This window comes from Amia ocellicauda, chromosome 20, assembly GCF_036373705.1.
Source record: "Amia ocellicauda isolate fAmiCal2 chromosome 20, fAmiCal2.hap1, whole genome shotgun sequence".
NCBI classification, from domain to species: domain Eukaryota; kingdom Metazoa; phylum Chordata; class Actinopteri; order Amiiformes; family Amiidae; genus Amia; species Amia ocellicauda.
Genome location: NC_089869.1, coordinates 20,858,607 through 20,883,711, shown reverse-complemented (window position 1 = coordinate 20,883,711; position 25,105 = coordinate 20,858,607). Strand labels below are relative to the sequence as shown.

The window sequence follows — 25,105 nt, the reverse complement described above, 5'->3', positions numbered from 1 at the left end:
TACTCAATAAAGTACATATACCAAATGTCCTTCACATACCTACTAGACATGCCTCTAAAACAAATGTGTCTACGGTTGACGTCATTTCATTTCATGCAGTAATTGGAAAACTGTGGCAAATGAAAGATTACATTGAAAAATTTGCTGTAAGAGCTGTGAATTGTCTAGGAAGGAGAGCAGCTCTGAGGGATGCAGTATGCAAACTAGAGCAGATGCAGATAAAGGGGAGCTCCTCTTGAAGGGAGTCCTGCATTGCCACTGCCAAAGACATCTGTGTTTATTTTCCAAATGGCAAAGACATATCAGCCTTGCCAGCTTTGTGTCCCCTCCAGGTTCCTCCGAATCATAAAGCATGGACACTGCTTTGGCTCCCTGGTCATGCCAAACAGCATGTGTGTGTCTTTGCACTGCACTTTTACGTGCATGGTCTACTTGTTCTCGGAATTACAGCTGGTGGACTTCGATTGTTCCACCTTATCAGGCTTTTCAGTTTTGTCAATTATTTTCATGAGACGTTTGCTGATAAATGTTGTGACGTGGTGTGTGCAAACAGACTGTGTAAACCAGGCAGCCAGCAGATAAAAACGAGGATTCCCAGAGCTATATTTATACTGTAGTATTAGACGTTTAAAAAGGCTGTGCCGAACACAAAGTGCAAGGCGGACACTTTGTGTGTGAGGGCTGAAGAAACACCAGCCCTTAAACAAATAATAATAATGGAAACTCAAATTGCGAACTGCGCTGTGTGGAAAAGCAGGAGACTTGCTGTGTAAGTGCACGGTGGGCCCCACTGAAGTACGAGTGTAGACTGTACAGGTATCTTAAACAAGGAAACACACTGTCATCATCACAACCGATGCACATTTCTTCTGCTTTCTGTTTTTGCTTTCTCTCCACATTTACACGCTTGTCACAGCAGTTGCTCCAATTCAACCATCTGGACCAGGGATACCTGTTGTTGCAAACCTGTTTAAAAAAGGCTGCAGAGAAACAGATGAAAGAGAAAGAAAGAAAGAAAGAAAGTGAAAAGACATGCCTGCAATGCTGGCTGTGACTCTTCTGGTGCGCAGTTGTGGACAGTGTATTATTATTGGGCTGGGGATTAAATAGGACACCCATCTTGAAGTGCTATTGATGGTGATATTTGAGCTAAAGCATTCAATTCATAATACATCATCACAATCTTAATGGCCTTTAAAATGAGTTGTTCCCCCTTTACAATTACCTGGGGAAGGAGGCACTTTCATTCTTAATTGGCAAGGCACTATAACTTCGCCGGGCACATTTCTAACAATTCAATTCAAATTCAAAAGAGCTTTATTGGCACAAGGTTAGACAAGTGCATTTACAGCAAACAACCATAAAGACAACATATAAGAATGCACATGTACAGGAACAATCATTCCCATAAACAGATGGCATATTTAAAAACACACAAGTAATAATGCTACTGTTCAACACAGAGCACACACCCCAGTCTTGCCCAGCTCTGGGCGACCCCGGCAGCGCGTCGCCCTTTTAAGAGCCGCGTCTTGCCCGCCGCGCTGTGACGTCAGGACAGTGCGGGACTGCCGATCCTCCAGCTCAGCCCAGGCGATGCTTCTCTCCCAGAGCTGCTCTTCCCGGGGAGGCGACACTTTCTAACAGCCGACGGCAGGAAAACACCCCGCGCCGACATGAGCCAGAGCCCGGCGAGCACGGTGGATTAACGGGGAAACTTTTACGATGGCCGCAAACGTGCAAAAGTAACCAGAGACACCCAGCCGCACGCAAAAGCAGAGCCCAGCAGAGCAAGAGACAGACCCGCACAGACAGATGCACCACACGGCAATGAGCGGACCTGGCTGCTGCAGAGCTGGCTGCCGTCGCCCCGAACTGTTTTAACAGAACTGTGCGCCCGCTGCACGCTTTGTGACGTCTCCGTTGTTGATTCTAAGCCCGCTCGCGCCGCTGCTGCCGTTCTAATTGCCAATTAAGAGGAGAAGCATGGCGGGAAAGGTGGCAACGCCAGGCACGGGCATACTGCTCGTCACCGCCAACGTTGGATCTCTCTTTGAAGATGTGAGTAGCTACTGTTGCCGCCGCTCTCCCGGCCGCGGCTCGGGCTGGTTATTTAGTATCCAGTGTCGGTTCCCACGCGTGGAGCCTTGACACAGCGGGGTGTCGGGGACGGCGGTGTTTATTGTGACTATTATAGTAGCAACCCTGCTTCTTACTCCAGGTTCGACCTAGATCCGTGCCCACGGCCTGTTGGGAAACATTGCAGAAGTCTGGATCAGAAAAGTGAGTGTAATGTAAAGCGGATCCGATCACAGTGGTGTTGCTGTAGTTCATGCCTTCAATCTCTGCTGGTTTGCGCACTGTGTTGCTGCGCGGTTTGTTTTGAACGCGGTTGACAGTGCAAGTGTCACTGTGGATGCTTTGCGTGTATCCAGATGCTATGCAATTTGGCCGTTTTGTAATAGTTGCAAAGTTTTAGTTGTCCAGCAAAATGACTTTTTATTTTTCACTTCTGCATTCTCCTTTAAATTGCACACATCTGCATCGCCCACAACAGTGTTATAGGTTATTATAGTTTCTAAAGACGTTGCAAACTCGTGTACTCAGGATGCTTTGAATAAAACGCAAGTGATACTTTGAAATGTAATCAAACTCGTGATACTTTGATATAAAACCCGTATCCCGTCTACAGGGTGTTGACTGCAAGTTTGTTAGAGGTGTTATTTGATTTAAATATGAAATGCTTTTAAGTTCATATGCCATTGCACAGGACTGCTGAAATCGTCTGCTTTTTGTTACAATCCACACATTTACCTCTGTTTGTCATTAGGCCAGTGCATTCAATATTTCCTAGCTGTGCAGTTTTTATTCTTTCTCATTATGAAGTTAATTGACTGTATGCAATTAGGCAAAAAGTAAACCAACTATCCATTTGATGAAGAGAACATTGCTATTATAAAAGCTGACATTATTTCCCACCATAAATTGTACATCTACTTCCTAGTAGCAAACAAATCTGTGTCAGGGGATAAGGGAATCCTAAAACTATTTTTAGGATATTTGAAAGGGAGGCTTTATTTGTAGCTTGTTAATAGCAGGCTAATAAATACTATTCATACCTGCAATTATAGTCATAGCGGTAAAACAAGAAAAATGGGTGAACAAGATTTTTGATAACTGAAAGTAAATGAGTGTTTATTTCAGGATCTTCAAAAGGAAAACACCTATCTTAGAATTAAAAAAAAAAAAATGCAGGTGTCAAACAAGTCAGTCCAGTCAGGATAATTATTAAATGTCTGTGGTGTGCACTGTTCCAGTAAACCATTACACAGAAACACAACTTGTATCGCTTTGTCTTCATTAGGATAGTTGGGATAGTGACTGTCTCAGGCTGTGTCAGAAATGAATTGTGGATGAAGCGACGACCCTTTTAGGTGATACAGTAAATTCAGGTGTTGTAACAATTTCTGCACCTGGATGTGTGTGATCTCTTGACACCATCGTTCCTGTCGTTTGAAGCTGTTTCGTGCTGGCGCCTCATCTCTGCTGTTCTGTGCTCCTGCCCTTTGCCTTTGCATGTGTTTTCTAGTGCACATCTCTAGGATCGTCAGCAACTCGGTTGTAGCCCGGCCTGTGAGTCTGTCCCAAGTGATGACAACGTGCAGGATGTGGTCGATGATTTAAATCAAGTTTTATTTAACGGTGCGAACACTATCTCACACTGTTCTATATGGGGAAGAATAACCGCCCTTAAATGAAACCCAACGAGCAGAGAACAAACTTTATTTTGTAATTCTCTTTAAGGAAGCCACCATTGGTTTATTCATGCTGAGTACATGTGTTGTGTAGAATTAATCCCATGCGAGGAGCAAAACGCACTGGGGTTCAACGCAAAACCACCATGACATATCTTTTTAAATAGGTCAATATTGAAACTGCATACCATTATTTTCTGTTTGTGTGCTTTTGAGTTAGTTTTTTTTTGTTAGTACAAAATGGAGATACGAGGGGCAAGATAGGTGTGCCTCGAGGTTTGGTGTGCAGGAAACTATAATTGGCAAGGCACTATAACTTTGCCGGGCACATTTCAAACTATAAAGTCAAACTAAATGTATAGAAGAGAAACCTCTCTGAATGTTTTTAAGTATATATATATATATTGCTCAGTAACCTTTTTTAACTGCTCTGTTTAATCATCACAGTCAAATTGGACTCGAAGGTGACAAGTGATGATAGGATATGAACACTTAGTCGTTCATTGTAGGTTCTTCAGGAAATATTGATCCCTGGATAATATGCAAATTAGCTCTTGATTTGACTTGGCAGCTGTCTGTATTTTCCAGATCAGATAAGTCTCTGTGTATACGTTTTTTTTTCTTTTCTTTTCATGCTTTAAAAGCTAAATCATAACATATTTATATTTTCAAAATAAATATTTAAAAAGCGTGAGAATCATTTTGCAGTAGTGTATGCCTTTTTTGTAGTTCTTTTGTAGATATTTGGATAAACTGCTTAGTTTTGAGTTCGGGCAAAATGCCTGGTTGTCTTAACACAAAGTTTGCTCCCTGTTTTATAGACTACACTCTTTTTGATGATTGTGGAACAAAGGATTATGTTTTGCACATGATTAAGTTAGACCTAACATTGCTCTTGATCTCTCCTAGATCTGTTCTGCGTTGCATTAACATTGACCAAGCTATTAAATTAAACCATCTAAGTTTATCTTTCATGAGCTGTTTTCTCCTTTGAAGCAGCTGTACTTAAGAAACCTTCTGGTGATAAATAACAGCTGCACAATAACAAGTCTGCCACTAGGTACACAGTACAGCTTATAAGTGCTCTGCTTTGTGCAACTTTCCAGACCATTTTATAACTTATTATGCTTTTTTTTTCTGGCACTTAAAGGAGTGGAGTATTGCTTCAGAGGGGGTGATTTTCTTATGAAATATATAAAAGGCAGATATATCATGTGCTGCAATAAGTGCGTCCATGTTTGTCTTTTACAGCAGGCGTAGTGTGTTGTTTCGAGCCCTAAATGATAGTGTCTGCAGTTTGTGCGTTGGTTTTGTGATTTCAGCCAGTGCCTTACGAATACATGAACATTTCTACATCCTCCTTAATCTATCGCTCCGCTTGTGAAATGGAATATAAATCTACTCGGTGAAATAGTTTTTTGTGTTTCCACTTCAGGTGCGGTGGAACAGATTTGTATCATGTCTCAGAGCAGTGGAAAAAGGGCTGTGAAGTTGCCCAGTGCGATGAGAAATGTAAATTGTCAAACTGCTCTAGGCTTACTTGTACGTCCTACAATAACATGAACAGTGTTGATATGCTACTGTGTATGGATGGATTACACACGCCTGAGTAAACATTGGGCTTTTCTTTCTCCACTTCACCATCATAAGGGTTCTTTGATGGAATGCAACGCTTGTTTGCATGAACACTTTTACAAATCCTTGGTAAACAAAGTGGCAAGATAGTCCCAGCGCTCTCCCTGTACCCTGAGAGGCTGGTGAAAATAAGGTGTTTTATTGTTTACAGGTTTGTGCAAAAAAAGGGAAAATAGGCCGCTAACTAACCCATAATTTATTAAAGGCACCAAACTGGAATTGACACTTCATTAGTTTGTATTGCCTGTAGCAAAGTCAGCCATTGATTATTTTTGCTAGTGTTTATGTGCAGTCAGATATAGTTTCTTTTTTTAAACATTCAGCTATTCCAAATTGTTTTGAGGGCGATTGTGTGGTATTTCACACCCGAAAGGGCTTTCTTCTCGCAAAGGTCTGAATCACACGAGCATCCCTAACCGTTTTCATTACGAGTTTCCCCTCCCTAATCTCGACACATTCGGCAAGGACAATTGGGTGTTTCACGTCCTGCAGCCAAAGGACACGGCTTTTTTCTTCCAGTCAGAAACTAATACGGATATTCCTTAGACAATTTAATAATCATGTGCTGCAAATAGTCCCTAAGACTAATTAAACAGCTTTTAAATCATACCTCCTTTGATAAGTAAACACTAGTCAAATAAGGGAAAGACGAGGAAAGTGTCGTACTTCAGGTGGCTGATTATTATTAGTAATTGCCATATGCAAAACAAGTGAGATTGAGAGCAATAAAAACAGGTACAGCCCAGAGGATGCCCCTCTTGCACACAGCAATGCCAGGACGATCGCAGGAAGTGAAATCCGGTTCTAATGTATGTGCAGGTGTCTGCCTCAGGCTTCTGATCTCCAGGGCGTTGGATGTCATCATAGAGACCGTGAAGACAGCAGTGCACGTGACTGTCCACCTTCCCTCGAGATTCGTCCTGTTGACCACGCTTCCTGTAAATCCCCAAGTCGGAGCCTGTTCCCGAAACGGGTCTAAATCCTGAACTGGGAACGACCCATCTCTGCAGCACGGTGTGTGTTTCTGCCTAGTGTAAAGAAATGTGCAACACTAAAAAGACCTTACCCCGTCCTGATTTGCTCTTGCGCTCTAAAATTTCCTCAAAAACTTTTGCGTTTATTGACTTGGCTCAAGACCTGACTTTACTTTTCCACACACAAGTTAATGCCACCCCTCTAATGTGCTATTTGTGTTTCACATTTTTATTTCTAATCTTGAAAGTAGATTCCATGTGAAAATGGGACCATGCATGAAAATGAAACCATTTTAACAAATTACAGTCCTGGATGTTTTTTTTTTTTGCTTTTACTTAGAATTAACCATTGTCTCTTTTAAAAATGTTTACCCATAATAGTCCAGTGGCTGTTATTATAGTGTGTATTGTGTCCGTTGTGTTTATTTATTATCACAATTGTCATTACTTTACATTACAGTTTAGCATTATTTGCGCTCTAAACTGAGGCACTCTAAATGTCTTGTATTTATTTATCTGTTAGTTCGTTTGTTTGTTTTGTTGGTTTGAAACCTGAAGTGTCTCCCACATGTTCGTTCTCTCTCTCTCCATTAATAAATCCTTTCGCTTCACTAGCTTTAGATGGTAATGCCAATTTTTCTGATTTCCCTCGTGCATTTCAAGCTTTAATATCTTGTGACTTGACTGCGTTCGTAGGAATCTGTTTAAAAATGTATTACCTTTGTGGTACGAGTAAGAAAATGTGTAAACGAGTTTGAAAATAATGAATTCGATCATTTCAACTTAATAAAGCATACAAAGAAATGGAACTTCTCTACACAATATCATGTGCTGTTTGAGTGACTTGTGGCTCATATGGGCTCGTGTTCGTTTGCTATTAGTGAGATCATTTCAGTGACGAGAAGGACACCTCAGCTGAAGTAAAAGCTCATACCAGAGACCTCACCAAACCTGCTTATTTTGCAAACCACTCTGGTGCGTTCAATGAATTGAGAGCGTTCGTCTTCCCTGGGGGGTCATGTAGGAAGCTCTTATTTTGTATTTTTTCCTGTGCAGATATTCTCACAGTTCACTCTGTATCATTGGCAGAATTATGTCTTTTTTGTCTCTTCTTCTTCCATCCTGCGTTTCCCCTGATAGCTAGTTAATGAGTTCTGCCAAAACTCATTACATCTCCAGTCTGAAGAGCGTTTTTTAATTCAGTCACTCAGTCGACAGGTTCAGCGTTATATAACCGGATTTCAAAATATTTGGCCGTTTGTATTTATTGTGAAGGAGTCTAGTCTGTGAAAATGGAAACCTTTAGTGAACGTACAGTGAAATGAATTGTGAGTGTAATTCAAATGATTTATTAAATGTAAAAGTCTGGGAATTTGTTCACAAACCGTGAAATCCAGACCCTTCTCTATTTTTATAAATCCCAGAACGGCAAAACACTTTTCAGAGCATTCTGCATTAGCCTGTTTTTAACTCGGTTGCTATCACTTGTTCTTTAAAAGGGGCAGATAGTGCATACTTACAAAGATGCATCTTTAAAGTATCAAAGGGCCTCTTCTCGCATTTTCCTAAGAGAGTGAAGGTGATTTTATTTTTAAGCTTAAGCATGTGTGGAAGTGGGGGAGACCCAGATGCAAATGGGAATATATGCACAGGGCCAAATGGCTGAGATTAAGGCGCTGTAGGAGTTATTTTCTGTGCAGAACTGTATGCTTAGTTACCCTCATTAAGAAAGAGAGGTGGAGTGAGAACAGGCACGATGGAGGCTCTCTGAAAACCTCATTTAATATCTTTCCATTTCCTTTCGACTTGGTGAACGCATGTGGTGTGAAATCTTGATGAAAGCTCAAAGGGCCTGTGTGCCGGCTTCTATTTCTCGGCTCCCCCTGCCGCCGAGAGAAGCAACCGGCTGGTAGTCGGAGGGCCAGCCTTGGACTGGAAAGCTTGTACACGTGGAACGTATGAGTAGATGACTTTCTGTCCTCCTTCACGAGATGAACAGTGTATACGAGGTGCTAAATGAATGGTCTGGAACCTGCTTTTGAAAATGAATTCGCGTTTCACAGCTGTTGGCTTTAAGTTATGCTAATTATATTGTTCTTTAAGCGTAAGCTTTTCCCGTGAGGCCAAGTGTGACTCACGACTACATTGCCACACAACTCCATCCCATCTGCTAGGCTACGTGACTCTTGGCTCTGATTGGGGAGTTTGGTTCCTCCTGGGTGGAAGGGAGAGGTGAAAATTTGGAATCCTCAGCTTGTTCTTCACAAAACCGAAACCGCTGCACGCTCACCTTTCTCCTACCGGCCTCCCTGTGGAGATGTGGACTCCCTTGTCGCATCTTCTGACAACGTGTCTCATGCGTGGACACCCCAGACGTGTTTAAAAATTAATCGATCGATTTGATTTCCTGCATGCCGAAGGGTGACGGTCACACGGTTGTGTTGACTTCAAAGCCTTTCTCTGCGAATAAGGACGTTGAAAGCTCGTTTCGAACGCTTCAGCCTGATCTTGCCACGGTGACTTTCATGTGACTCGGGATGTTGGAGGCTAGGGGGGTATCGTCTGATCTAACCATCAACCAGTGGCCATTGTTCACAGAGTTCACATAGTAACTGATTTTATCAACCTTGAGCAATGAGATGTCTGGGTACTACTGTGCCGTGGTGAACTAAAATGAATCTATTAAGTTATAGACATACGGTGCAGTAAACACTTTGCAGAGTTTGATTCAGTGCTGAGAAGACTAACATGGGATTTGTGTTAGATGTACTTCAGATGTATTTTTCCTTCCCTGCTCTCCTATAAGTCATGGTGTTTCAGCAGTTTCACTAATCTACAACCCCCTAACTGCTGGGCTTAGAGTTCTTTGCATAATAATGTATTTTTCTTGGCCATGATCCTAAAATCCTTTGTCTTGCTACTTTTACCCATTGGTCTTCATATATTTCTTTTCCTAAACACATGGTTAACTTGGTGGAAGCAGGAAGTCTGCTGGGGAATGTATCTGTCTGAAGTTTTTTTTTTATTGATATGTGTGTTTGTGTGTGCCCTTTGACCCATGTTTATCATTGTAAAGATTATCAGGAGATATTTCAGGTAATTAGAAGATCAGATAAACCCTGACACTCTTGGTGTCTGTTGGGTAAAAGTGTGGTTTGCACTTTCAGCTCAATTAACCTTGCCTTGAATCAATGATAACATAAACTGAAACAATGGATCATATACTGTCGAACAAGATAAGGATCACACCGGGAGATCAAATGTAAAACGTATAAACCTAAATGATACTTTTATAAGACCATTCCTGCCATAATCTGCATCTCGATTGAAATCATACTTTTGCATCTCCGGCATCATATCTGGATTCCTCGTTCTGTGATGCCGATCTTATTGTTTGACTGTGATGCCGCGGCCGTTGAGGTTCAGGATAGATTTTATTTTCATTCCACACATTCCTTGTTATGCTATTTAAAGTGAATTCATTTTGTATTCATCACAGCAGCAACCCTCTGTCATTAGGCTGAAATCCAGTTGTAAAATGATTAATATGATGAGCAGTTTCCTGTGACAACAAAGTGCTGGGAAACCATGTTATATTTCAGGATTTTTGTTTCTCGAAAGTCTGTATTGTTAGATTTCTTGCCACGTTCAGAAAGTCCCTGTTAGGAATGACAAAGGTTGTCCGCGGGGATTGGAAAACCTACAGTAGTGAAAATACTGTGTAGCATAGAACACAAATGCTACAGAAAGCAATTTAATGTTTACAAATTACACTAGTAATCGTTTTATTAACATTTCAAAGTGTTCAATGCAAATAAAACAAGGGTATACCTTTTATCAGTTTTGGATTTGCTTTAACCAAATTATTTCCAAATGAGGAAAAGAAGAAATACTATAGGGTTCGTCCCCAGGAATCATTGTGGGCACTGACTGACTAGTAAACATCTGTTCTTTGCGTTTTATGCAAGTAGTATCAAACTCAGACAATTAATACAAATGTTTGGTGGGTCAAAGTATGGATCTTTCCTTTAATATGCATCGTGCTTTGAATCCTTGTTTTTCGAAATTGTGTGTTTCATCATTGGAGAGGAAATTACAACACATTCGTTAGAGCTTTGGGTTTGTTCCCTTTAAACTGGAGGGTGAAAAATGTTTACAAAAAAAAAGATTTTGCTTGTTTTTTCTTTTTTAAGGCGTATTTATGACCTCATTCTAATTTAAACAAATAGGTCTTTACATATTGGTACGCATTGTATCATACACTTCTGTCTCTGTTTCAGCTAGTGTTGCACAGGGTGTGTAAGTGTTTTATAACTTTTAGGCTATGTTCCTGTTACTTGATCAGTTAAGATCTGATGATTTCAATCCGTTGAAGTTGTCCTGAATATGAGGCCCTTGAGACGTCAGCATCAGTGTAGTACAACGAGGAGTCTCTTGCCACTGTGCCAGGATCGCTTTTCACTATAAAACAACCGCTAGCAATGAGCTTTGTTTTCAACAGTGGCAGTGGCCCTGAAGGACATGAGTATTGGAGCAGTAGGCAGTCGTTTGCTATACTTTTGTGTGCATTTCCTGCTCATAAATATCCTTGCTCTCAGACCCATGTGTTGTTGTCGTTCACTGCTGTTGTGGATCTAAAATAAACTGTGAAATCTCAGTCACAATTGTTGGCAATGTTCTTTGTTTTCCCCTTGTGTTCGCTCCTAGCGGTGGAATGTCTTTTAGTCCCGTATTTATCGCTGAGGCAGCTGGCGTAGTTATCTGTCCTGCAATACTAGAATTCGTGGGATATTTTCAACATTGAACACTAGGAGAGACCGACAGGCTGGTGAAAGTCACATTAGGCGGTCACGGTGAACTATAACCGTAAAGATGCTTTCTCGAGAGCCATTTTATGAATTTTGGATTCCTGTTTTATAAAATGGGTCCACCTGAATCCAGTGGTCGCTTCATTACGGTTTTAAAATGTACGTTTTTCCTTCTGGTAAAGCAACACATAGGGGAACATTAGAAGCTACCAGACTGACATATTTTCACCTGATATACCCTTTTCATGTAACATTTTATTTTCAATCTTCAGCGAAACTTAACCTGTTTATGGGGAAAAAGAAAATCCCCTGAAGCTACTGTTTATAAGTTAAAAGCATTAGTTCACACTTAGAGAACTAAGAGTTTCTGTGGGAAACAAATGATGTCATAATACAATGGCTGTCATAAACGCAAGAAAAGCTACAACATAATTATCAATAATCATAACTATTGATGGTTATTATTATGAATGGTATAATACAATACTACGATTTTCTCGTGGGACCCAGGGGTGGGGAATTCGTTCAGTAAGGTCCCATGAACCTGTGTGCTGTGGGGAACCACACTGTGCCCTCTGGGCTTCCGCAGTCAGGCCTGGCCCCCGCACAAACAGGCCCCGAGCGAGTATTGCCCAAACACAGCTTAAACCAACACGACAACAGGTTGTGTAACTCGGTATAATATGCTGCAGCCCTGCCACGTCATTTTGCTATTCTTAATATTGTTTCTGTGTGGAGTTAGTTATAATCTGAAGTGGTTGAAGTATTTTCCTCGGGTTCTTGTAGCGAACTGTGCAGCAGAAAGCCCAATGAATAAATAATGCATCGCCACGAATAAATAATTAAGCAAAATTAACATTATCTGCACCGTAAGGACCCGTGCAAGCTTTGTACATGTATAGGTTTTCCATGGTTACTCTTGCGTGCTTTTCAATTTCAACATGAATGTAATAAGAGTAAAATCATTAGCTGTGAAAGTTTCTCTGAATCATGATGTGCTTATGCAATCTCATGACATTTTGATCCGGGTGTCTTCTTGCAGTTGTTCATTGATTTGTGTAAAATGGCACCTAGACTGAAGACTGTATTATCCCCACATGACACAAACCGTCTAGTCTTTCAAGTGTGAAGTGTTTTGTTAGGGGTCTGGCCTATATTTTGATCCCGACACCCCTGTGAGAGGAGTGTGCCACAATCTGCTGCTGTCCTCACTGTAGTTATGTGCTTCATCTTCACACCTGCCCTTAAAGGTAACCCTGTTGAACCACAGACGTGCAAAGAGGGCTGTTTTTCAGCGGGAGAGATGTTTGTGTTTTGAGCTGCCTGTCTTCAGCTCTCAGAGGAAGCGTAGGCAGCGCACTGGGGTGAGATTCGGTGCGATGCTGTGGTCATAGCAGCTTTAAAGACTGGTGCGCATGGAGGAGATATTTGTGTCTCGTCTAGCTCTATTGATTTTAACGCGCAGGGCCTCGAAACACCTTCTAAGGACATGACACAACAGTTACAAAAATGGCACTTCAGGTTTCTAGTAATTGATTGGGAAATGTCCAGATGCACATTCATAGGACATCATTATAGATGGTGAATCTTTTCTTTAGACGTGTGGTTATGTTACATTTCTCAACTGTGTGCTTCTGTTACTGGTTTGACTTCCCAACTGGGGAATCTGTCCGGCTCTGTTTGGACAAACTAACACAGGAGAGAGACGCAAACACAAACATAGCCTGGTCATTACAAGCAACAAAGAACGAGTGTCACTTGAATATACACAGTGTCCTCTAAGTGCTTTATTGGATTTATTTAAATAAACCAAGTTCTTTTCCTTCAGTTTTAAATGCCAAATGCTGGTTTCAACTCCTACAACTAAACTATTCATCTGTGAGCGAGATGGAAAGCAGGGAATCGTCTCGCCAAACTTGTGTGCTAATTCATCTTAGCAGGAGACTTAAAAACACCTGTAGATTTCTCCTTCTGATTTATATGAATTCTGTGGATGCATGGCTTTGTCATTTAATTTCATCATTTTGGAAAGCAAGTGCAGTAGAGATTGAATACTTCACAATGCAGTCAATTACACACAGTCGATAAGCAGGCATTGTTATTTGTGTGTCCGGTAGAGCCGTTATTGGAGTCGAGCGTGATCTCTTGAAGAGTCCCTTTTACCCTCAGAAGCTTTTGGAAGTTCAACTCTTGTTCAGCACTTGCTTTTTCGGTTTCTGTAAAGCTTTTGCCAGTGCAGAACCTCTCAGGAAATGATGGGGGTAATCTGCTTGCTTCTTTATGAAACAAATATCAAACTCCTTAATCTCTGTGATACTGTGATTTACCTTGAGCTAACAGCAGAGGGTATTAAGTATCGAAAACAAGCAGAGATGAGCTGCATACTGTACATTGTGTGTGTGTGTAATAATGAAGTGGGTGTAAACACCACAGGAAGAGTATCCTGAGTGATTAGTGCACTCGACAAGAAACAGTTGGGTGTTCAATGCACATTTGCACACAGCATTCAAAGCTTTTTAACCTTTTTTTTCTGTTTTTTTTTAGCAATATGATGTCTGTGCAGTAAGATGAGAGGGTTCACATCATTTGAATGATGAGATTAGCAGTGGAAGGGATATTAAAATATTTGGGAAAAGATGTGAGGAACTGGTGTGGTGCTCTCTGTGGTGTTTATACATGTGATGCCATTTTAATGGGGGCTGAATTTACAAGGTGGATAAATTACACCCCAAGATTAAAGAAAGAGGAAACACATAGTGCATAAAGCCAGCCATGGCAGGGAAATATGTGGGGATCCTGCGGTACTGTATCATTATTTAACAGAAGTATCTTAATACGACTGCATCCTTCTGTTTTGACCTCTACTTGGGTTCAGCAGCAGCTGTGGTTGTTTATGTTGGTATCCGTTCCTGCGTGATGTCCTACAAAAACATGTATTCCAATATTCAGATGAAAACACTACAGTCACAGGCTCTCCTTATCAATTTTAAATAAACAAATGGTACATTTACATGCATGGGTTTGGAACATATGACTAAATATAGCTACACAACTAGAGTGCTTATGTACATAATCTATATACTATAATCCAATTATTTCTTTGGATATGATTATTATAAGAGTACAGTATTGCTTTAAATGAAAAAAACTTTAGCTCACTTAGGGAAACGTGTTTATTTAACAGTAACAGTTTTGTTATGGTTAACTGTCATAATCTGAATGATTTAAATTATACGTAATAAACAATAAGTACATGTAAAAAATACATTTTATTTCACGCATTAAAAATACGTTTCCCCAGGTGTTGGGGCTACTGACTCTTCCACCCCTGCAAGGATGCCTATTTTATAATGAAACGGTTGTTCCACGGCTTTCACGAGATCCCATCATGCTTTTTGACTGCTGGCTTCAAAGCGGGACGTAGCTCTTGGGCATTTGCTGTTCTATTTTGAGACTATAATTTGAATGTCCTACTTTTTAAAGCTTTTGAATTAGAATTCATTTCTGAGAAAATTCAGCTGCTGTGGAACTGAAGCTTGCCATTTTTTTTTTATTCATTCTACTTTTTAATGTGTTTTTTTTCTTTTTTCGTACCAGACTGATATAGACTCCACATCAGAGTTGTTCAAAAATGTTTCCCAAGGTTAGGTTGACTGCTCTTGTTTGTGTAAACTTTCGAATGACCGATCGAGCTGGTGGGACTGTGTGGAGCACAGCGCTTTGGCCTGAACTGTATTAACACAATCATATTAAAGTTAAAGTTTTGTTTTCCTGCGATTTGTATTCCCCCCAAGTTTCTAAAATGCATTCTTTGTAAATTGCTGCTTTCGTTGCTTTGAGCAAGCTGCGGTAGATTAAATGTTTGGGATCATTTAAAAATAATTTTCGCTGCATTCTTTCGGAGACCCTGCTTGAGTTTAAAGAAACGAACAAACTGTGGCATTAAAGAATGATAGACAGTACTGAGAAGGAGCCGGTATTCACAGAGAATAAACTGAGGCTGAATATTGTAGCATCACACACAAGTCAGTAACAGATATGACAGTCATGCGTTATATACTGTCAGCTGTATTGTGTATCTGGCACGGTTCTGGCAATGCATTGTGGTTCTATACAGCCCTGTTCATTCAATCCACTGTGTCCAGACAGAGGTCAAAGCTGTTGTCTACTCTGGGAGATTAATTGTAACTTCGGGGAGCTTGTTGCTGTTGGTATGGGAAGTGTCAGTGCTGTTTTCGGTAATCTCTGCCGTGTTCGCTGGAAGGGGACAGAGCATGCCTTTCTTGAATAAATCATAGGCGCAAAGACAAATATTTCGGCAGCTGCATGACAGATTTGCAGTCCTAACAATGGCTGACAGCCGCGGGAAGGAGAAGGAGGATGTGCACAAACTTTCCAACACTCTGGCTGGGGTTCAGCTGGCTGCGCGGGGATGCTGTCGAATCATAAATAGTAACGTCCCAGATATCTGGCCAGTTTTCTCAAGGAAAGCATGGTCACTGCTTTGATGTTACTCTTTTGAGAAATGGAATGTGGTTTTAAACGTTTCTTCTAAACTCTATAGGGACAGAAGTTTCAGCCTAACCTAATCTGTTTATTGAATGGCCACCCATACTCCTGAATATATATTATAGCTTTCAAATAGGTTTGTACTGGCATAAACAATACTGCACATTTTCAGTTGTTTTAAGTGTGTTAAATTGATGGATCATGAATCAATTTATCACAGGAAATGTCATGAAAATGTATTGATTGACAAAATTGGTGATTGCATCTGAACAGGATGTCTCCCTGAATAAAAAGAGCCTTGTTCTAAGTCTTAATAGGCTACTTAGCAATCAGAAAAAGCTCATATCAGCATGAATATCATTCTGTGTCACTTCTGTAATCCCATTCGCACAACCTGGGAGTCTAAGATTATCTGAGCTCAGTCTCTAAAGGCAATTGCCAAACTATGTTCTTACTTGTCTGTCTTAAGTGTCTTAAAAAAAAAAAAAGTTAAAAGTACAGCAGGGGTGAAAAAGTCAGATGATTGATCTGCCTATGAGGAATTGAGTCTATTTCTGCTTTCCTATTAAAGATATTAATCTGTGAGATTCCACTGAGGCAACACCTGTGAGCGCTCTTGCCAAACGTACATTAGCACATCTCCCAAGTTAACAAGAAATACTCTCACAATGCGAGTCTCGGCTCTGGATGCGATTATATTGACCAGAATGCACTGCCTTCACGGACTGGAGTCACTGTTCCCACCTTTTCTTCAAAAGCAAAACGTTTAAAAAGCGGAAGTCTAATGTTGCCAGTGTCATAGTAACACGTTAATTTCCTGTGTGAGATCGGAGGGGTTGGGCGTTACAACTTTGCAGATTTTTGCTAGAAGTTAGGGGCTTTGTTGGCTGTTATAATTGCATTGAACACTTCTCACTATTTCAAATGATTCATTTAAGACCAGTTTGATGACTCGAGCTGGGACACAGCCCTGCCTCTCGTCTGATCAACATCTAATGGCCAAGATGAATACATATAGATGTGGTGCTTTAAAAAGTGGTCTGTATAGTTTGCTGAAGGCTGTTTGTGTATAAAGAAACGCAGGTTGAGAGACATGATTGTGTACAGGACAATAATTCATATACTGTTTAAATGGCATAAAAAAATACTTAAATTAATAATTATATTAGAGATAAACACTAATTTCTCACGTTCTGTTTGAGAAAGACCACTTGATAATATCTCGTCTCTGGGGGATGAAAGTTGAACTTCTAATCCATCCAAGAAATCACCTAATTTGGGTTTGAGGGGAGGACGACGCATATTGATATGAATAGTATTGTATCCAGTAAGGGATTAGAGATGGATGTCGGCCTATTCTTGAGTAACGCGTGACGCACTGTACATATTATTTGCTTATTTGGACTTTGTATATTCAACCAGAACTTTCAAACTCGTGTCATCGGAAGCTCAGAACACTTTCATAAATTACACACTTATCGTAGGTGTGGGATACGTTTTGTATTTTATCTCTTAGTGTATCAGTTTATTTTTATAAATGGTTTAAAATTGCCCTTCGCAATGCCAGTGTAGGGAAACAACTGAATCATATTTAATATGTGGGGATAATATGTAAGCGATTTCATTTATTGAAGAACCCTTAAATCCGTTAATTGAAACCATGTATTGTGTTCTATCATAATGTGAACTCGTACTCTGTGTTCAATATAGGGTGTCTAATGTGACAAAAGCCACAGTCGACACACTATGGGTAATGTTTCCTCTGTTTTACTCAATGTCATCTGTTCTGAACCTTGCTATCTGTTATTATCCTACATTATACCTATGCCTTATAAGGTGGCCCTCTGTGAGTAATCCACCTGTCAGGCACACAATGAACTACTTAGCAAGAAGAAAAAGAAGAAAATCCTCGTCTGTTCATCTCGAGGAAGCTCTGCGTTGATTGCAGCCTGCTCTGTGCGTCCTTACAGCTGAGGTATAATTTTCCAGGCGTGCTCCCTGAAGCCTGCCAGCTTGACGGTTCCTGCGTTTGGCAGCCCTTGTTTTCGGAGTGTGGGTGGCGACTGCTGGGTGGATTTCAGGGCCCTTTTTAGATTTTCATATCTTTGATTGGCTTTGCCGAACGCAGATTAAAATAGCACCCGCTGCTGTCAAATGAAAAGCAAGGATAATATTGTGCTGGGAATTACTCACTTTGGTATAGTGCGTCACCCACGTTTATTTGCAGTGTGTGCCTTCCTTATTACCCCCTGAAATGTCTTCACAGGGGCTTGCTGGGCATCGAGGCACACTTCAATGTGTCGGTAGCTGAATATATTTCTAGATGTTATTGTTTCTTGGAGACTTGTGAATCCCGATCTCTTATCTTATTGTCCGGGAACACCACGGCATTTTTGCCAAGTGGGGAAACTTTGGTTACTATTTGTGAGCCCCTGGGACAGATAAAGAGGTCCAAGCACAAGCTGTCTAGTACAAGATGTGATTTTTAGGTCTTCTTGGTAACCGTCACTGTGAAAGGTCGCCCAGCTATTGTAGGTGTTGTGTAGATGAACAAACTCTTCTGAAATCAGTGAAGTTCACATGCCCTCTCTCGGCTTAACTCGACTGCACTCACTGGGTTGATTGAACACAGCGCAGTATTGTATAAACAAGCTGCTTTTCCCTTGTGTTTTGAGTCCTACTGTTCGCTTTTGGCTTCCTTTTCTGATGTGAGTGAAAATAGTCGCTCTCACAGCTGCCCGTTTTGAAAGTGGACATGTTTTGCCAATAAGTTAAATGATGATGCTCTAAATTGTACTTAACAGGCCTTATCTCCGAGGCTATTGTTGTCTTTTCCTGCAAGTGATGGCAACTGGCAGCCGATCAGGTATCTGTTAGACAAAGAGCCGTGTTTACTCTCGGCTCCTGTCAGTTTTTCAATGCAGGGGATTTGCACAATGCACAGTGTCGTGATCTTGGTTTTAGCCCAAAGCCTCTATTTATGGTTCATAAAAGTATATCTTTGTGTCAGAAATCCTTTTAATCTGTTGGGTAGGCAAACAACTGTAAGCCATACAGCTGGGTTTTCAAAACAGAGAATTACTTCTCACACACTGTAGGCTACATGTGTGCATAGTGCGTATATAAAAAATACAAAAAACGCATTAAACAGGCATTCATTATATTAGTTTCTTTTTTTCTTCTAAACATTCAAAGTTTTGTCTTTCCCTATCTGATGTGGTCTCACATGTTTCCGTTTGGTTGCCAAGACACTGAGAAGAGAACTTTCCGCTCCAACACAATTATTTAAAAATGCATTGTTTCTTTATTTAAGTATCTCAGTGATTTGCAAACCAGGCGGGCAAGATTACTATTCTTGAACTGAGTTTTTGAATATTTTCCGTGTACTTTCTTGCATTATTTATATATCTTAGTGTTTTTATAAGCATTTTTGTTTTGGACCAAAATTTCTGCCAATACTAAATATAAATGGCTTTTGGAGATTTAGCTCAGGTGGGGGGGTGCGGCTTTTTCCAGCGAGGGACTGCTGATAAGACCAGCTCATTTCATTAGTCTGTGTGATGTTGAGTCTCTACCATCTGTTGTTCGGGAGGTTTGGACGAAGTGACGGTCCTGGGGAGGCTCGAGGCAAACCAGCTGAAAGAGTCTGATGCAGGAGTGAGACCTCAGACATCGCCCAGGGAGAAGAGCTCTTTCTCTGCAGTTCAAAACTTCTTTAACTTGGTCTCCAAGAGGCCAGGGCTGGAAGTGTTTCAAAGGAAAAGTAGGAAAGTGCACAATTTATTAAAGGAAAGATTGAACAATGCAGAAATGCACTGGCACAGGTCTCAACTGCAACCCGCTTGTCACCTGTAAGCATCTAACTATGTCAGGTTGTCTTGAGACCAAACTCCTAAGCCTTTGAGGACCTTTGAGGACCAAGCAAACGCGGTCACTCAATTATGAAGTCTGTGAACGCAGCCGGCTGTTGAGGATACACGGACAGTCAGTAACATGAGAGCTTTAAGATGCGTTTGAACGTGTTTTGGAAGCCCTGCGGGGTTTTCCTTCCCACTGTAGACTCTGGTGTAGGAGGTTCGGTCTGGGGGGTGTATTTCATAAGTGCTGCCTGGCAATCAGTTTCTTTTAAGAGGTACAAATGACTAATCACACCTATACAAAAAGATTGGGCAGGGTTTACGAACTGCCGCACTGTTTCCAGATTAATTGAAGTGCAATTCCACCACGAACACATGCCGTCCAACATGGCACATTTTAAGGGCAGTTTTCATTTGGACGAAATTAGGATAAATCACTTAATATTCAATTATACTCTAGGAAGTAAATTCAGGCTTAAACAGGCTTATAACAGGCTTAAGACAAGGGCTTCTTATTCATATTCAAGTATAGTTTAGTATTGTGTATATATAAAAGCTAAAAATACATTACACCTTACCTATTGTTTGCATAAGCTTTCCAGCCAGTTTTGTGAATCTGGAATCCAGAGATTAGATGACCTATTGTCTTCCTATTCCTGTTTATGTGCATTGGCCATTATTGGGGCGTGAACGCTACATCCTTTTGACTTGCACTGGACAGAGAGGACAAAGCTTGGTCACGGTACCGTCTGAACCACAGAACATGCCGGAGCAAGACGTGCCCCGAACGGTGACACCGAAGCCACGGGCAAAGTCACAGCGATTGGAAATAAATGACAGAAGGCACGAGGAGGGAGCAGGCGGCTGATTGCGTAGAATTGATTAACTTTTATCTGAGACATTTCTTTGCCGGACTAATTAGTATTGAGAGATGAGAGCCTGGGGAGACATGACTGGCATTCGAGCTGAAAAGAGCTTGATATAAATAAATAAAATAGAAGGTTAACAGAGCAGGGTGACATTATTGGAATAAATTATTGTACTGTACACATCCAGTATCACAATCTTGCAGTCGCTTTTCCAATTAGTATAACGGCAATGATTCTGTCACACTAGACCTTCTTTACAAAATAAGAAACCAGTTCAGAAAATGCCACGAAGAAATGTGTATGATCTAGTATAGTGGGAAAAGACTGGTCTAGGTAGTAATCACTGTATAAGCGATGCCTAGATGAGCTCCAAGCTTTAGCTTTAGAAATAATCACCCTTTCTTGTGGATATTGCTTTCAACCAGAGGTTTTGACATTTTTTACATTTTTTTTTTAATCCAAGTAGGAAAACTGTACCCTGCAATTGGGGGTTGGGGTTCTTTAAATGCTGGAGTTAATGAAATCTATAAAAGGAAATATCCCAAAATAGCACAGGAGGGGCACGTTGAGGTCAGAAGCGGGGGGGGAAAGATCTGCTTTGTGACAAGCCAAGGCCTGGGAACAAATTAAAGGCAGAAAAACACAGAAGAAACTTAGATAAGACATGAGGAAGTGGGTCTCAGTGGCCATTGTTCTCCTATTCATTCACTGCAACATCTTACAAGACCTAATGTTCTCGGAGAGCAGAAGTTTTGAGGGTTTTTTCACTGCCTGATAAGTTTGGAGTATTAAAACGTGGACATCACTCTCTTAAACCTTTCAATCCTGGCTTCAATATAGTCTTGCTTTAACTGTAGGTGTACAGCAGAGCAAGGTTTGGGATTTCGGTCTGTAAAGCTTGAGTTTTGCTACTGAGATGTTTGCAGTCGGTTTCCTGCCGTTGGCTGTTATGACCTTTTAAGGGCTGTGTCAAGGCCTGCAGCACTGTTTTGGTTGGTGAAAATGAAACGATTAGAAGTAAGTGGTCCAGACCAAATTGAAGCTTCCAGCCACGCACCAATTCCAGACACAACCTTTAGAGGAGGCTTTTTTTTTTAAGGAAATGTTTGGTCTCTGTAAATGGGAGAGTAGAGGCATCAAGATTTGTTTTTCTGATTTGCAGCGGCAAGGTTTTCACTCGTTTCATTTTGATCTCATTGACACTAGATTGTTTAGCCGGAGGAAATGTGTGAAAAATATGATGAACGCCATAGTCTCGTTTGTTTTTGTCGTCTTCTACAGCATCCATCAGACTCTCCCACCGGCTCATCCTGCATCTCATTTTTAATTAATGATTTTATAACCGTTTCCGTGATGAATAATTTACCTTGTTTTTTTATTAGATGGATGAATAATTAATATATTGTGTATTTTAATTCAGTAAGTAATTGTAACCTTCCACCTGCGACGGCTATCTGATGTCGATATAAAGAAGCGTGCTTTTGTTTAATTCGGAATAATAAACACAATCTCTAATTCTTTAACTTCCACGCTAATCCTGAAGTCACGATTAGGTGATCCCGTCTGCGGAGGATGCCAAGGCCAACTTATCTCACTTGACCTTTTTGACAGCATCCCCAACCCTCTGCTCTCCACAACAGGAAACGGCCAATTAAGAGAGAGAGCGGCTAAATGCAGAAAATGTGATGGCCTGTGCAATATCTTTTGTGTTCAACAAAAGCAATATTTGTGTTGCCCTGAGTGCAAACAGGATGTCTTGCATAGTGAAGCTGGAAAAGAGATGGTGGCCCTTCAACCCAAAGTAGGAAAAGCAGGGGTTTTAACCGGACCGATTCAGATTATGCTCTCTGGTGTGACATGTTTTTTGAGATTTATTCGATCATCGTCCTCATCCCTCTCTTTATCTTACTATGTATATCCATTTTTATGAAGGAAACTTTAATAGACACCATTGGTTTATCTATGATTGTACTCTACTCTATGACTGGGTCTCTAACCATTTCCTGTTTGCCACTAACTAATGAAAACGAAAGAGGTCGAAAACCAAGTGACTTTAGTTCAACTTGAACAGTTTAAGGTGTTTTTTCTGAACTGCCTACAGCTTACTGCTCACATTGTGTGTGTTGTCAGAGCATGAAACCTCCTGCCTGCTGCAGTAGTTCCCGTATAATCATTGCTCGTGTTTTGAAACTTGTGATCACACTAAAGCACTGATTATCTGGACCTGGGAGCAAAATTACAGGATGGCATTCCTGTTCCCAGAAACCCCACGCAGTAATCCTTGCAAGACAGAAAAGAAACCTCATTAAACATTTAAAATTTAAAACCTAAATGAGGAAAATATCATCTCTCTGGGAAGAATTTGTAGCACATCCAGGCAATGCACACACGGCAAGGAAATCATTATAATAAAATAATAAAAAGGTCAGGTTTCAAAAATGCTTCAGTTGTTTTATAAGCCTAGAAGCTGTGAATGTATACGGTCTAATGAATGTGAATGTCTAATGAACTTTCTAAATTGAATAAGTTGTGTTTCAGTGTTAAAAAAATAGTTTTAACTTTATTTGGGTGTGTAGTTGTCTCCAAAAAAAAACTGCCAAAGTTTAAAAACTTGACTCTACTACTTAAAAGTGGGTCAAGCATTATGACAAAGTCCTGTAAATCTACGAAGTTTGTACAAATTTCCCATCTTCATTTCTTTTGTTTTCTTGCTTTTTCAGCTTAATGAGTATTTTAAAGCTACAGAACCCTGTGTTCCAGATTTTATAATATCCAACATTATTCCTGCAACGCTGAATCAATCAGAAACGGTATTGGGAGTTATTCTCTCAAGTTCCATTGTAAACAGGCTTTTAAAGTATCCGTCTCCGCTGTGGCGTGTAGAGCCCGGGATGATAAGGCGTTATCAATTGCAGGAAAGACCAGATTAGTGTCACGTCCCCCCCAGTAAAATAAGCAGGTTTAATGCAAGGTCTTGTGTGAGAGAACATTCATCATGGTGTAGCAGCTGGCCGTTTTTATTTTTCGGCGATGAGGAGTGAAGTCTCGGATCTTGTCTGCATCACCCTGCTTTTCATGAATCATATCTGTGTGGGGCTTTTACATTTGCAATTCTGTGGGTTGGTGCATTTGCAATGAGCTTAAAGCTGAATTTTCTGGGAGGCTGTACTAGGTGTGTTGTTGTTTTGGAAGAAATCGGTGGATCCTGAATGACCATCATTTGTAGTAATGCACGGGGAAGGTCTGAACTAAATCCACAGTTATCAAACTTCTCTTAAGTACATTGAAATCCATAGCTATCAGCATAATGCGCAGTAGGGTAGAACTGTGCAAACATTGAGCTGTGGTGTGGCCGGGCTGTTGCTTAGTAATTTGACTGGCATTGTAGTGAGATCATCATTATTTGTGTTCTTTGGTGCTATTAACTTAATTCGCCACCACATTTACATTCTGATACTGACACTTGAGAACCATAACCGTGGTAAATTGAAGGTGACAGAGCCGAGATGGTGCTGACATTTTCTACAAGACCAGATAAGGGAAGATATCTCAAATCCTTAATAAAACCGAATAAGAATGAGAGATTTCATTCAAAAATGGTTTTTGAAACCAACATTGTTGTGTATTATGGTATGCGTGTTAAATGCACCCCAGGGAAAACAGTATTGGTTCCCAATTATCCTAATCCTACAGAAAAAAAGGATAATCCTTGAGAATTATAGTTTTAATGAAGCCTCCCTTGATTTTATTTCCTTTTCAACGTATGGATCATACGTCTTAAAGAACAAAGCAATGCATGGTGCAAGTTGTCCTCCTTTACAAAATCAGACAAATTGTGTTATCCTTACTCGGCGATTTAGAAAACCGCACGTTTCTGTCCATTTCGCTTTCTGGATTTCTAGCAGCTCTCCGCTCATTTCTCCCGCTTAGAAACGGACAAACAAATATGCCAGAGTGTCCTTCCTTCATTTAATGCAGTTGTTAGTCATAACCGGTTTTGTATTATCTTGTATAATCCTTCATTGATTTATTTTTTCCCGTAGTCTTATGTTTGAGATGTTTTAACCATTCAGAATACATCGGAAAGGAATGCGGACAGTTGCAAGAGCACAAACGAGATTTAAAAGCGTTCAATCCTCGTTTTCACCATCTGTTAATGAAGGATGGGGGTGCCTCATCAACTAGCTTCCTCTGTGTATTTCCTGGCAATACGGTTTGAGTCTGTAATGCTGTGTTGGCTAAAATAGCAAATAAGCATTGAGAAGAACCACTTGAGTTCAAAAAAGTATAGAGAAGAGAGTGGTGCGGGCCACTTATTATAGGAATGTGCAGATATCATCAGCTCCTTTCACAATGACGTAACTGCAACACGTCAACACGACACGCATCAGATGTTGGTTACTGGAAATCATGTCATTTAGTTTTTCTGATTTCACTGAAAAGCCTCCTTTAGCTTCCTGGGAACAAGCATGACCCACAGCTGACCAACCCACCATTTCTTTATATTTGAGAAACATAAGCTATTGTCTGTTCATGTCTATCGGTTTTATTTTGATTGAAAACAAAACTTCACACAACAATTTCAGCCTTAAATTCTTATATTTATTTCATGATATAGTCTACCTTGGTGTACTATTTATTTATTTATTAGCAGACACCCTTTTCTTGTGTTTGACGAACATTGTCAAAGCTAAAAGC

The 25,105-nt window shown here is 40.5% G+C and overlaps 1 protein-coding gene across 5 annotated transcripts in view; it reads left to right on the top strand.

The window, feature by feature from the left end:
- The first annotated feature begins 1,393 nt into the window (after window positions 1-1,393).
- Window positions 1,394-25,105, top strand: part of inpp5a (inositol polyphosphate-5-phosphatase A) — a 117,692-nt gene continuing 93,980 nt past the window's right edge. For 2 of the 5 annotated variants that reach the window (XM_066693123.1, XM_066693124.1), the window contains exon 1: window positions 1,395-2,061. In XM_066693123.1, coding sequence (XP_066549220.1) covers window positions 1,987-2,061 — 75 coding nt within the window. In that variant the 5' untranslated portion in view covers window positions 1,395-1,986. Of the gene's footprint in view, window positions 2,062-25,105 lie in introns of all 5 variants that reach the window. The other 3 variants (XM_066693120.1, XM_066693121.1, XM_066693122.1) reach the window with 3 other exon arrangements.